Below are 12,819 nucleotides of genomic sequence, written 5' to 3'. Positions count from 1 at the left end.
CTTTCTCTCCTGCTCACACCATACCCAGACTCCTGCCCAACTTAACTCTGTCTCTTCTTCCTCTTAAGACTTCTGCATTGAGTCCTAGGCTTCCTGCTCTAGCCAAACCCATGCCTTGCGGCATTTCCAATGTCTGTTTCATGGCCCCTGGGCCTTCTGACTCTTGTTTCCTGTTCCTTGTCCTCTAGGCCTTCCGTTCGTGGTTCCCTTGCCTGACCTGTGGCCCTCCTCTCCCGGCCTTCTGTCCTGTCAGGCCTAACTTGAGACTTTCATGTCTTTTTTTCTGTTTCTAGGCCTCTGTTTCCTAGCCCCTGGCCTAGCCCTGAAACTTCCTAGGTCTCTTAATGTTTCTAGGCCTCTCTGCCTTGTCTCACAAGGTCTTCCTACATAGCCTTCGGGCTCTTGTTTCATGTTCTGTGTAGTCCACTGGTTCCCAACCCTGTCCTGGGGACCTCCTAGCCAGTTGGATTTTCAGGATATCCACAATGAATATGCATATGAGAATTTGCATGTTATGGAAGCAGTACATACAAATTTTCTATCATGCATATTCATTGTGGATATCCTGAAAACCTGACTGGCTGAGGAATCCCCCAGGACAGGGTTGGGAACCACTGGTATAGTCCTTGTCCTGGTTAGTCCTGTCTTGTCCTAGTCTATCTGGCCCTCATCCCAGTTCCAGTTGTTCCAGTCTCGCGCTTACCTGTATCTAGTTCCACGCTTACCTGCACTCTGTTCCTGTGTATCAGTCCACTCTTATTTGCACCCAGCTCCAATCTATTCCACTTGTTACAGTCCACTCTTATCTGCATTCAGTTCCACTCTTACCTGCTCCCTGTTATAGTATTCCTGTCCACTCTTACCTGCACCCAGCTCCAGTCTATTCCAGTTGTTCCTGTTCCGTGCTTACCTATTCCAGAGCTCCAACCCAGTCTGCACTCCATTCCTGAGCTAAGAAAGCAACAAGGAAGGCTGTCTAACAAAGCCGTGGAGGCAAAAAGATAAGGATTAGAAGCCAAAATGGCCAAATTTCAATCCTTTATTGGAGAATTAAAATCTTTAAAAAAAAGCCCGACTCGGGCCGAGTTTTTCCCTCTCTCAAAGGGGCTGCATCAGGGGCTCTGTTACATCAAATTAAAATTCATATTTGCGCAGATGGAGTGTATAAAGACGCATCGTATGGTCTCTGAACAGGAGTATCAGTAAACATATAGCTGTATTCAATGTGTTAAGGTCAAATGTCATTCATTAGTAGACACATCAACAGCATACCATTTATAAAATTGCAGCAAGTCTCGTATCGTCACTGTTCGTATTCAGATGCGCTCTTTTGCTGTTGATGTGTCTACTAATGAATGACATTCACTGTTTACCTGTCTCCTTTCTTGTTGCCTTTTCCAGCCAATTTCTCTTCATTGTTCTATATAGCCCCCTCCCCTGTACCTGTTTGATGTAATTTCCTCCTCAGTTATGATGTACCTACTAATACCGGTATAGAAAAGTTTTTAAATAAATATTCTCTTCATATCTGTTTTGAAACATTTATTCTGCTTATTAGTATAGTTTTACAATTATTTCTGTGTGGGGATCTATAGCTACTTGCTAGTTCTGTTTTCCTAATAGGAGGTGTATTGGTATTTAGGGCCTGATTTAATATTTGTAGTGTTGCCTTTTCATAGATAGGGTTGCTCCTGTTTGAGTGTATTCCATAATACAGGTGTAACTGTGTGCGGATTAGTTTATGTGCATTACTACAGATCCTGGGAGTATGTTAGGTCGGTTCTGTGTGTTACTGAGGTGAGATATTTTACTAGCATGTAAGCGTTTGTATCAGTCTTATTTGTTGTGTTTTCTCAAGAGGACATGCATTGGTGGTAAACTGCTGTCTTTTCATAAGTAGGGCTATTGAGCCTGGTAGTAGAAGGAGTTTGAGTTGCTGTTACTGAGATGCCACCAGAACCAGAATATTTCTTACATCTAGCCCCGTGACGATCATGGGTTCAGTGTGTCAATCATGTGAGAACCATCTGACAAAAAAAAGGTTGAGAACCACTGTTGTAGAGGCCAATCCATCCTAAGGCCATTGACAGATTGGAAGCAATTCAAAGAAGGACTACTAGAACGAGTCAAAGCTTGTGACACAAAATCTATAGAGAGGCTTAAGACAATCAAAATGTACTTGTTGAGGACAGAAGGGACTCTGAAGGACCTGCCTGCGCTGCACAATTCAAACTATAAGATGGATGCAGCTATAAGAATAAACACTGAGCACTGACAAAATTCAGGCATGTTTAGAACAGACATAGTTCCTACCACGGTCTTCTAAGTTAAAAGGCTGCAATATTGCTAGGGACCTTCATTTTCACTTTTTTTTTTTCCTGGGAATTTTTCAGGGTTTATTTTCTCCCTTTCCCCCTTGAGCATCCAACCTCTCTCCCCACCCCTATTCTCCTTCAGCTCCTCTGATCTCCCCACTCACTTCCTTCCTCCCCACCACAGCCCCCCTCACTTACCTTTTCTACTCCCATCCCCCACAATCCCCGCACTCTTTTTTTTTTCTCCCTCCCCACCACAATTCCCTCACCTACCTCCTTCATTCCCATTCCTCATGATCCCCTTACATCCTTTTCTCTCCCCATTCACCTTCATCCCCCCCTCTTGGAAAAGAATCTTCATTGGCGTGGGAGAGTGTATTTTCCAAGAGCCCACCCCTAGGCACTCCAGGCTCCTAAAGAATCACAGATTTGCAAGGCCTCAGGTCTCTTCCTCCTCCACAGCTGCTGGTGCCTGATTGTCATTCTGGCACGGCAGCTGAGGAGGAGGAAAAGAGCCCGAGGCACTGCAAGACCAGAAACGTCCAACTTTAAGAGTACGGGGATCAGGAGTTAGGGCAGGGGTAGCAACAACTGCTGTGGCTGCTGCAGCTGAGAGAGGGAAGATAGTGCCAGCTGAATAAGGCTTCACTTGTTCTGTTGCCAACAGAAATTTGGAGGGGCCATTTCCTCTGCAGCCCTCCTTCCTGCCCCCCTAAACTTCTGACACCTGTCTTCTCTATAGACACAAAATTAGGGTGAAAAATTGGTTTAAAACAATTTTCATCTTTGGAATATATGGGTGAAAATCAGTTTAAACTTAAAATGAAGGTCTCTATATATTGCAAACAACCCATCCTTCACTCATAAGAACATAAGAAATTGCCATACTGGATTACACCAAGGGTCCATCAAGCCCAGCATCCTGTTTCCAACAGTGGCCAATCCAGGCCATAAGAACCTGGCAAGTACACAAAAACTAAGTATATCCCATGCTAGTGATGCTAGTAATAGCAGTGACTATTCTCTAAGTCAACTTGATTAATTGCAGTTAATGGACTTCCCCAAGAACTTATCCAAACTTTTTTTAAACCCAGCTACACTAACTGCACTAACCACATCCTCTGGCAACAACAAATTCCAGAGCTTAATTGTGCATTGAGTGAGAGCAGAGGCAAGGGGAGATGTGATGAGGATAAAACAAGAGGCAGATTAAAGAAGCAAACCTAGCAACAGTGCAGGCCAGAATCTGGCCAGGAAAAAATAGACTACAACTCCCCAAAATCCAACCAGGACGATGATGGTCAGAAAGCATTTAGCAAGGTCCTGGGGACCTCAGCGGCTGTATATGCAGGTAACAGCTTCACTATTTGTATTAGCTGTTTAGATTATTACTATATTTAGTGGTAAGAGGTGATGCGGGTCTAGGTATTGGATTAAATATGGGAACTTTTATGATCATCTACTCAAGATGATCCAAAGAAGACAAAAACTGATGGATAAGAGGTGATATCTTACAAGTAGGGAAGCTTCTAGAGCTAGCAGCTATGATATATTCTTAGCAGTGTAGACCAGCATAACTGGGCAGACTGGAGGGGGCTAATTGGTCATATGCCATCATCTACTATGCTACTACCTGTCTGTGGCACTTGAGGTCTAATGTTTGCCATTACTGACCTCATCACAACCCCATGCAAGCATCACATTGATCTATGTCAAGCATATAATATGATGACCTGATGAGCAGACTTGGAAGATTTTAAGGATCAGAAAGTAGAGCTGTAGTAAGAGGTGCACATCTTATTTAAAAAATATTTAGAAGCAAAAGAAATAAAATATATTAGGACACAGAAGGAAAGCATAGGAATAGAAACCAGAAAGCAAGCAAATGAGCAATGGAACTGAAACGTTTTATATTTTCCGGAATCTAGCTAGGATATGTCATGTAGGAGAACACCCTTGCTAATTTGTGCCACCAATGAATCAGCTATTCTGAAAATCTGATCTACTATTTGAGCTCCAGTAAACACGGCTCAGAATGGGACTACACTGCCATTATATTTTAACATTGCATGCCATCCTTAGTAACTTATTTTGGCTGGTCATAATTTTGAAATGAGAAGTACTGAGATGTAGACTCTCTCTCCTGATTTTGCAGATCGTGAAGTTCAATATTCACACTAGGGAAACACTCACATGGAAGGAGGAACACTGCTGGCCTGCAGAACCTTTATTTGTACCAACTCCTGATGCTAAAGAGGAGGATGAGGGTAAGGTTAATTGTAGCTGGATGGGTAGCTTCAATTCATCTAGCACATAGAGACAAAGACTAGCGTACATGGAGAGGGGGTGATGCAGACCTGCAATAGAGATGAAAGTGTATTTAGGGGCATGCAGTATGTTAGGAATTATTTGTACTTTCTGTCTTGCCACGGAAGTGCTTTATTGGGAATATCTGATGGCTGCTGATGGGAAGTGTGATGTTAGGTAGGGGCTTAAGCCTTCAAAAGCTGAGCAAGATCTTTTAAAATCAATATACTGCAAAGCAAAATGATGGCCAGGAGATTTTCATCATGCTTTTAACATAAACACACTTCACTTTTAGGTCTTATATTGTCAACGATTGTGACTTCTGACCCCAAGAAAGTCCCCTTTCTGCTCATACTGGATGGCAAAACATTCAAAGAAGTGGCCCGCGCATCAGTTGACGTGGACATGCACGTGGACCTGCATGGAATCTTCATACCTGAGAGGGCACTGAGCACCGATGGACTTCATACGGACACTTCTGTTGGTCAGCCAGGGCTAAAGTGAAAACGATGCTGGTTTTGTGTTTTGGCCGGGCGTGAACCTCCAATTATTACATTAAATGGGAATAGCCAAAGCCCACGTTGAGCAAGTTTGTGAGTGGCCTTCCTGTACAAGTCAGTTTCTGGAAAGTGGGAGTGTGCTATGCTCAGAGCTGAGAAAGGGAATGACCGGAAATTTCCTGCAGGGGTGAGAATACAGGAGAGAAGATGACAAGCAGCAGTGACATTGTACACCAATTCCTGGCAAGAGGAAGAGATATTTTTCTAACTTTTTTTGGAACATGAATAGGATTTTAAAATCCTGTTTCCTTAGTTTTTTGCTTGTAGACACTTTCAGCATTTAGATGTGTAATGCCCTTTTTCATTTGTGTCCAGCCACTCTGCATGCACCAAAATGTGAATTTCTATACAACAGAACCAAGTACTGTGTCTGAAGGGCCAGCCAAGGATAGATAGTGTGGAGGTCGATAATCGGCACCTTGTGCACCTAGAATTTAGACGCACAAGTTGGAGCCATTCTGGGGACGGGCGGAAGGTGATTCGAGGCAGGCCACAGTTAACCGTACAAGTTATGTGGCTAACTCTGATATTCGGCTTTAGCCACTTGACTAGCGCGACTAACTCTGGTCGGCCCATAGGGCTGTCCTAAAGTTAACTGGTTTGACATAACCAGCTAACTTTAAGATAGCTGGGAATATTCTGCAGTACTGCTGAATATCTCCATTAAGTTAGGCGGATAGCTTTAGCCGGCTAACTTATCTAGCCGCTCCGCCTTAAATATAGACCTCGTGATTTTCACTAAAATTGTTCATTTTGGAATTAAATATAAAAGGAAAGTGAAAATGAAATGTATTTTTGTATCAGAAATGTCGGTTTTATTTTCAGTATTTCTCATTTTTGTGCTTCAAAATGTCTGTGAACTTGGGAGGCTATACAGAGAGGGAGCTCTCCCAGCGGGGAGAGAAGGGTACGGACTGCTGTGTGGAAGAGCCTGCGGGAAGTATTGCTAACACCTGGACCCCCGTTGGGCTCCGGGAAGCCCCGCCCCTCTGGTGACATCATCTAAACGAGTCGGAGGACTCAATAAAACATCGAGGCTGCGGCGTGCAGCCAAAACTTTTTTCTTCAAAAGTGCCTTAGGAACGATTTATGGGTAGGAAGAGGAAGACTAAGGGCCTCATTTTCCACGCCGCTTGCACGCGAAAAGTCCCTAATCGTGTGCGATACCAGGATGGGGGCGGAGTCGGTCCCGGAAGAGGAGGAGTTGGGGCGTCACCGGGGCCGACTCTGCGCCGACGCCGCGGACAGCGAAAAGGTAAGTGCCTTTTCGCGTCAGCTTTAGCTCCCAATAGCTACACCTCCTATGGTGGCGCTATTGGGTGCGAAACCGGCAGCGATCGCACCGTGACGGTGCGATCGCTGCCGGCTAGCGCAGGCCCTCCCCTCGTTTCGGCCCCCCGCCCCTCATCTAAAGTATCGCAGGCCTGTGATACTTTAGAAAATGAGGCCCTAAGTTTGTAACGTCATCTGCGGGATCGGTAGTTGAGAGGACCCATGGATCATCATGTGGAGCAATGGATGAGTCAATCAATCAGGAATATTATACCTGAAATTTGTTTCCTCCAAGTCTCCAGAGAGTTCTAGCCCACACAATTAGAGATGATGGCTGCTAGCTCACAAATAATTATGGACAATATGCCAAGGCAGCAGTCTGAATTAAGAGAAGTTGGCTCTTACAATTTGGAAGTTTGATACCTGAAACTTTAGATCCTCAGAAAGCTATATTGGCTGATATATGGACTTTACTTATCAACATGGAAAAATCAGTGGCCTCTTCTTTTGCTCAGTTTGGTAAACTGTCTAGTGAATTAAAGAGTACTGTAGAAGATTATGGATTACGTACTAATAATTTAGAAATGACATCTGCAGCATCGCAAGTTTTGTTGTTACAGTCATCTAGTACTGTTTTTTTGAAGGATAGTCTAATTCAACAGAAACAGCTGGAAAATTTGGAGAACAAGATCCGGATGAGGAATCTGTCTCCTAAATTTCCCAGTATCTACATTGCTTTCAGCTATTGAATTATTCAGAAAATATCTAGGCGAAGTATTAGCTATACCAACAGTAAAGGAAATGGCTATTTCTAAGATATATTATATTCCTCGTTTTAAAGCGAGCGCAGCTGATCGGGAAGAGGAGCTAGACGGGGCAGAGTCCCAATTTGACTTTTTTTTTAGAAGCATCCATTGATATACCCACAAGGGCAATACTCTTAGTGTCTTTTTGTTGTGAGCAGGACAAAAACTTGGTGTTTCAGAAATTCTTTAGAAATAAAGATATCTTTTTGTGGCCAAAAGATCCAGGTTTTTCCTGAAGTTTCCAGGAATACTCAAATGAGGAGAAAGCAATTTCTCATGTTATTGCGTAAGTTACGCCTGCCTCAGGCAGGCGTAACTTACGCAATAAACGTGTGGGGGGGAAATTAGTTAGGGCTGGGGGGCGAGTTAGTTAGGGGAAGGGAGGGGAAGGTGCGGGGGGGGGGGGGGAAGGAAAGTTCCCTCCGAGGCCGCTCCGATTTCGGAGCGGCCTTGGAGGGAATGGAGGCAGCCTGCGCTGCTTGGCGCGCGCAGGCTGCCGATTTTGGGCAGCCTTGCGCGTGCCGACCCCAGATTTTAAAGGATACACGCGGCTACGCGCGTATCTATTAAAATCCGGCGTACTTTTGTTTGCGCCTGGTGCATGAACAAAAGTACGCGCGGGCGTACTTTTATAAAATCTACCCCTATATGTATAATTTTTGGATTCCAATATGTGTCCTTTTTGAATTTTAACAAAATTGTATTGTTAAAATGTAATAAAATATATTTTAAAAAAAAGTCTGAACTTGGTGCACATAAAAGTGAGGAGAGAATGAATCAGATTGTGGGCCTGTGGGTCCCCTGCACAGCTGTTCTTATGCTGACCCTATCCAGAGCCACGGACGGCTACTCGTTCTGTGCTATATTATAAACCGTCCTCTAATGGGACAACCTTGAGGCAAAGCCACCTTACTCGCTTCACTTGTGCTTTAATCTGGCTTTGTTTAAACCCTGCTCTTCTAAAGTGCAAAGTTTCTCCTAGAGTGTATCCCCCTAAATAAAGTGTATTTTTACCAGTGATCCTTTTTATCAAGACACGTGATGAGAAATTCTATTATAGGCAAATCAATCACTTTCTGATTTCTTCCAGTATTTCTTTATATCCCAAATCACATGAACCCTTCTAGTACCAGTGTCCTGGAAAACTTGAGTAAATCTCCCAGTGTGTTAATCAGTAACATGCTTCATTTATGAGAGAACAAGCCGTTAAGCCCGTTAAAACGGGCTACATTAAATTTTTTTTCAGTCCATTTTTGAACACAGCACCCTTCTACACTTTTTCTCCCTCACTCCCCCTTCCCTCCACTCAGTCTAACTCACCCTCTGTCTCCCACTGCCCTCCTTCCCCTTACTCTCACCTCCCTCAGTCACTCCCCACCCTCTCTCAATTCCATCCCCTCTCCCTCAGCCCTCCTCCACTCCCTTTTTCTCTGCTCCACAACTTCTTACCCTTCCACTTATTCACATCCCTGTCTCTCACCTCCCCCTCATTCTCCTTCTCCCCTCACTCTTCCCCACCTCTCCCTCTCACTCTCTCCTCCCTCACTACTGGCTGCCGCCGCTCCTCGTCGCTGCTGCCGCTCGACGCCGCCATATTGATATATTCAGCTGATGCTCGCTGAGACCGATGTGCTTGCCCGCACATGCGCAGTAGAGCTGCTCTCTGTTGCGCATTTGCGGCACGTCTGTCAAGCTTCATTTATTAGGTTGATGTTTCCTGGTGCTGACACAAGATCTTTTCTTTTCTTTGCTCAGTCACTTGAAAGCTGAAAGGAGAGGTGTGAAACACAACAAAGCCTAAAAATACAAATTCCAACCTGATATGTTGGGTCTGTCAAGTAAGGAGACATTTCCTTCCTTAATTTCCTTGCCATTAGTTCTGCTACACCAGTTCAGCCCCAAGTGGGTTGTTCTCTCCTACCAGCAGATGGAAGCAGACACCACTGTTTTCCTCTGTGACATCACAGCCACTACGTAGGAGCTGGGGCTAGCAGCAGGAATCCAGTATTCTTCTGACAAAGCTTTGAGTCGGACCTCCTTAACAGCCGAAAATTTCAAGTATCAAAAGGGAATGAGTGAACACTAGCAGAAACCAAAAATAAAATGGCCAACCTGCTCTTTATTCGAACCAGAACCAAACCAATCTGGAAATACGCAGCTGTGCTTCCTGAGAGGGTCCTGGACTGGTATAGCAGGACTAATGGAAAGGAAATTAGGGATGTGAATCGTTTTTCTGACGATTGAAAATATACAATATTTTCAAAGTCGTCAGAAATTGGGGGCTCCCCAAAACCGATAGGAAAACCCCATCTTTTTTTAATGCAGCTCCACTAACAGCTTTCAGCACATCCTCTGCAACAAATTCCAGAGCTTAATTATGCATTGAGTAAAAAAATATATTCATCCTATTTGTTTTTAATGTATTATCTAGTAACTTAATTGTGTCCCCTGGTCTTTGTACTTTTTGAAAGAGTAAACAACTGATTAATGTTTACTCATTACACTCATACAGTCATCCTTTTCATATTATTTTATTTAACCGATTACTTGCAGACTATATACGCTACTAAAGTTCCTTGTAAAATGTGAACACACACACTCAGCTCAAAACACGAATAATGTTATAATAATAATATTTGTTTGTTAAATACTATTGTTACTTTCACTGTTCCTTGTAATAATGTTCAATGGTTAATTGTTATTGTTCAATGTTCTATGTAAAAAACCCCAGTCTAACCTCCCAGACCAGGGCAACCTTTTCGTTACTTGTAAACCGGATTGATTTGTATTGCATACAGGAATTCCGGTATATAAAAATTAAAAATAAATAAATAAATAAATTCCACTCATTATTGTATAGACCTCTCTCATATCTCCCCTCAGCCGTCTCTTCTCCAAGCTCAAGTCCTAATCTCTTTAGCCTTTCTTCACAGGGAAATTGTTTCATCCCCTTTATCATCTTAGTCGCCCTTCTCTGTACCTTTTCTAATTCTGCTATATCTTTCTTGAGATGTGGTGACCAGAACTGAACACAATACTCAAGATGAGATCGCCCCATGGAGCGATACAGAGGCATTATGATATTCTCTGCTTTATTCTTCATTCCTTTGCTAATAATCCCTAGAATTCTGTTTGCATTCTTGGCTGCTGCTGCACACTGAGCAGAAGATTTCAACGTATTTTCAATAATGACACCAAGATTCTTTTCCTGAGAGGTGACTCCTAATGTGGAACCTTGCATTATGTAGCTATAATTTGGGTTACTCTTCCCTAAGTGCATCACTTTACACTTGTCCAAATTAAATTTCATTTCCCTTTTGCATGCCCAGTTTCCCAGTTTTGTAATGTCCTCTTGCAATTTCTCACAATCGCATTGTGATTTGACAACCCCGAATAATTTTGTGTCATCGGCAAATTTGATCACCTCACTTAAGGTTCCCATTTCCAGATCATTAATAAATATATTAAAAAGCATTGGTCTCAGAACAGATAGATCCCTGGAGCACTTCACTATTCACCTTTTTCCATTGGAAAAATTTACCATTTAGCCCTACTCTCTGTTTTCTATCTTTTAACCAGTTGGCAATCCGCAATAGGACACTGCTCACCTATCCCATGACTTTCTAATTTCCTAAGAAGTCTATCATGAGGGACTTTGTCAAATGCTTTCTGGAAATCCAGATACACTATATCAACTGGCTCACCTTTATCCACATGTTTATTTATACCTTCACTGCTATTGTATTCCCTTTTCACCTGGAATTTTTATCCATAAAGATTTAACACTTATTATTGAACACTGTTGTAATGTAAACGTGTTGTGATATGCCAGATCGAACATCGGTAGAGAAAAACAAATAAACACCGCATTTTGTTTCCTGCAGAATTTTTATCCTGTTTGACTCAATGCTCTCTTTAACATAAGGTGCCACCTTCCATCAATCTGATCCATTCTATCATTTCGATATAATTTGTACCCTGGTATCACAGTGTCCCATTGGTTATCCTCCTTCCACCAGGTCTCGGAGATGCCAATTATATCCACCTCTTCATCCAGTGCTATACACTGTACTGTCCCATCTTATTTTTTAGACTTCTAGCATTTGTTTCTTGTTTGTATTAAGAACCTGCTCATCAGTTGATGGGTAATTTGGAATCTTTCTGCACTTTACTTAAAGACCTGGTCCCCTTTGGCATTTATTACAACCTCTCTACTGGGATGTCATATTTTCCCTGTTCTCTTAGTATCCTTCAAAGATACGTTATTCTGAACCATGCGCTTCTGAGTGACTGTCGGCTTTCCCCCATCATCTAGTATAAAAGCTGCTCTATCTCCTTTTTAAAGTTTAGTGCCAGCAGCCTGGTTCCACTCTGGTTAAGGTGGAGCCCATCCTTTTGGAAAAGGTCCCCCCCCTTCCCCAAAATGATACCAGTTCCTAACGAATTTAAAACCCTCTTCCTCACACCATTGTCTCATCCTTGCATTGAGATTTTGGAGCTCTGCCTGCCGCTGGGGTCCTGCACTTGGAACGGGGAGCATTTCTGAGAATGCTAGCCTGGGGGGTTGTGGATTTCAGCTTTCTACCTAAAACCCTAATTTAAGCTTCCAGAGCCTCCCTCCTACATTTTCTTATGTCATTGGTACCGACATGCACCAAGACAGCCGGCTCCTCCCTAGCACGATCTAAAATCCTATCTCTGTAATGCGTGAGGTCCGCCACCTTCGTACCGGGCAGGCAAATTACCAAGCGATCCTCACGTCCACCAGCCACCCAGCTATCAACCTTCCTAATAATTGAATCACCCACTATAACAGCCATCCTAACCCTTCCCTCCTGGGCACATGCCCCTGGAGACCTTTCCTCGATGCGAGAGGATACTACATCAACTTGAGGGCAGGTCCTATCTACAGGATTGCTTCCTGCCTCATCAAGTTGATGCTCTCCTTCCAGGTGACTTTTCTCCTCCAAAGCAGCATAGGGGCTACCAGATTGGAGGTGGGACTTCTCTACCAGGACCGGTTCTATAACGAGGCAGGGTACGGCGGCCGCTTCAGGTGGCAGAATTTTGAGGCAGCAAAAAATGTCCCCTCAGAATTCCACTGTGGCATCTGTCTCACCCTGTCTGCCCCTACCATGGCTGCCAACCCAGGTCAGCAGCAGCAGAAAAGAGGAGGCTCAGTGACATGGAGGGCTGCTGCCTCTGGCAGCGGCGTGGAGGAGGGATACCGCCATCAGAGGCCAGCCAATGCCTCCAGAGGTCAGGCTGGTGCGTTGGCGGCAGCTGAAGGGAGAAGTGATGAGGGGGGGGGGGGTAGAGCGAGGTGGGGCAGGGCGAGGGGGGTGCCATCTAATCCCTCGCCTCAGGTGGCAGATTACCTTGACCTACCCCGTTCTGTACTATGTCCCTGAAGGCCTCCTCTATATACCTCTCTGTTACAATTCTGCCCCCGGCTAGGCTGTGAGCAGCCTCCACCTTTAGCTTGCCTGCTTCCCGATGCCTTCCAGCTGTCCTGATGCCGTTGTCCTGCGGCTCGGGCTGCCATCTTGCCTTGTGGCC

General features: G+C 44.1%; 1 protein-coding gene across 1 annotated transcript in view; it reads left to right on the top strand.

Moving 5' to 3' along the window:
- Nucleotides 1-6,413, top strand: part of LOC115094997 (beta,beta-carotene 15,15'-dioxygenase-like) — a 45,204-nt gene extending 38,791 nt beyond the window's left edge. Inside the window, exons 10-11 of the mRNA XM_029608135.1 lie at nt 4,471-4,582; nt 4,918-6,413. Coding sequence (XP_029463995.1) covers nt 4,471-4,582; nt 4,918-5,126 — 321 coding nt within the window. The 3' untranslated portion in view covers nt 5,127-6,413. The remainder of the gene's footprint in view (nt 1-4,470; nt 4,583-4,917) is intronic.
- Nucleotides 6,414-12,819: the final 6,406 nt, after the last annotated feature.

The sequence above is a fragment of the Rhinatrema bivittatum genome, chromosome 7, assembly GCF_901001135.1.
Source record: "Rhinatrema bivittatum chromosome 7, aRhiBiv1.1, whole genome shotgun sequence".
NCBI classification, from domain to species: domain Eukaryota; kingdom Metazoa; phylum Chordata; class Amphibia; order Gymnophiona; family Rhinatrematidae; genus Rhinatrema; species Rhinatrema bivittatum.
Note: the sequence above shows the minus strand (reverse complement) of the source record. Positions and strands in the feature narration are given on the sequence as shown.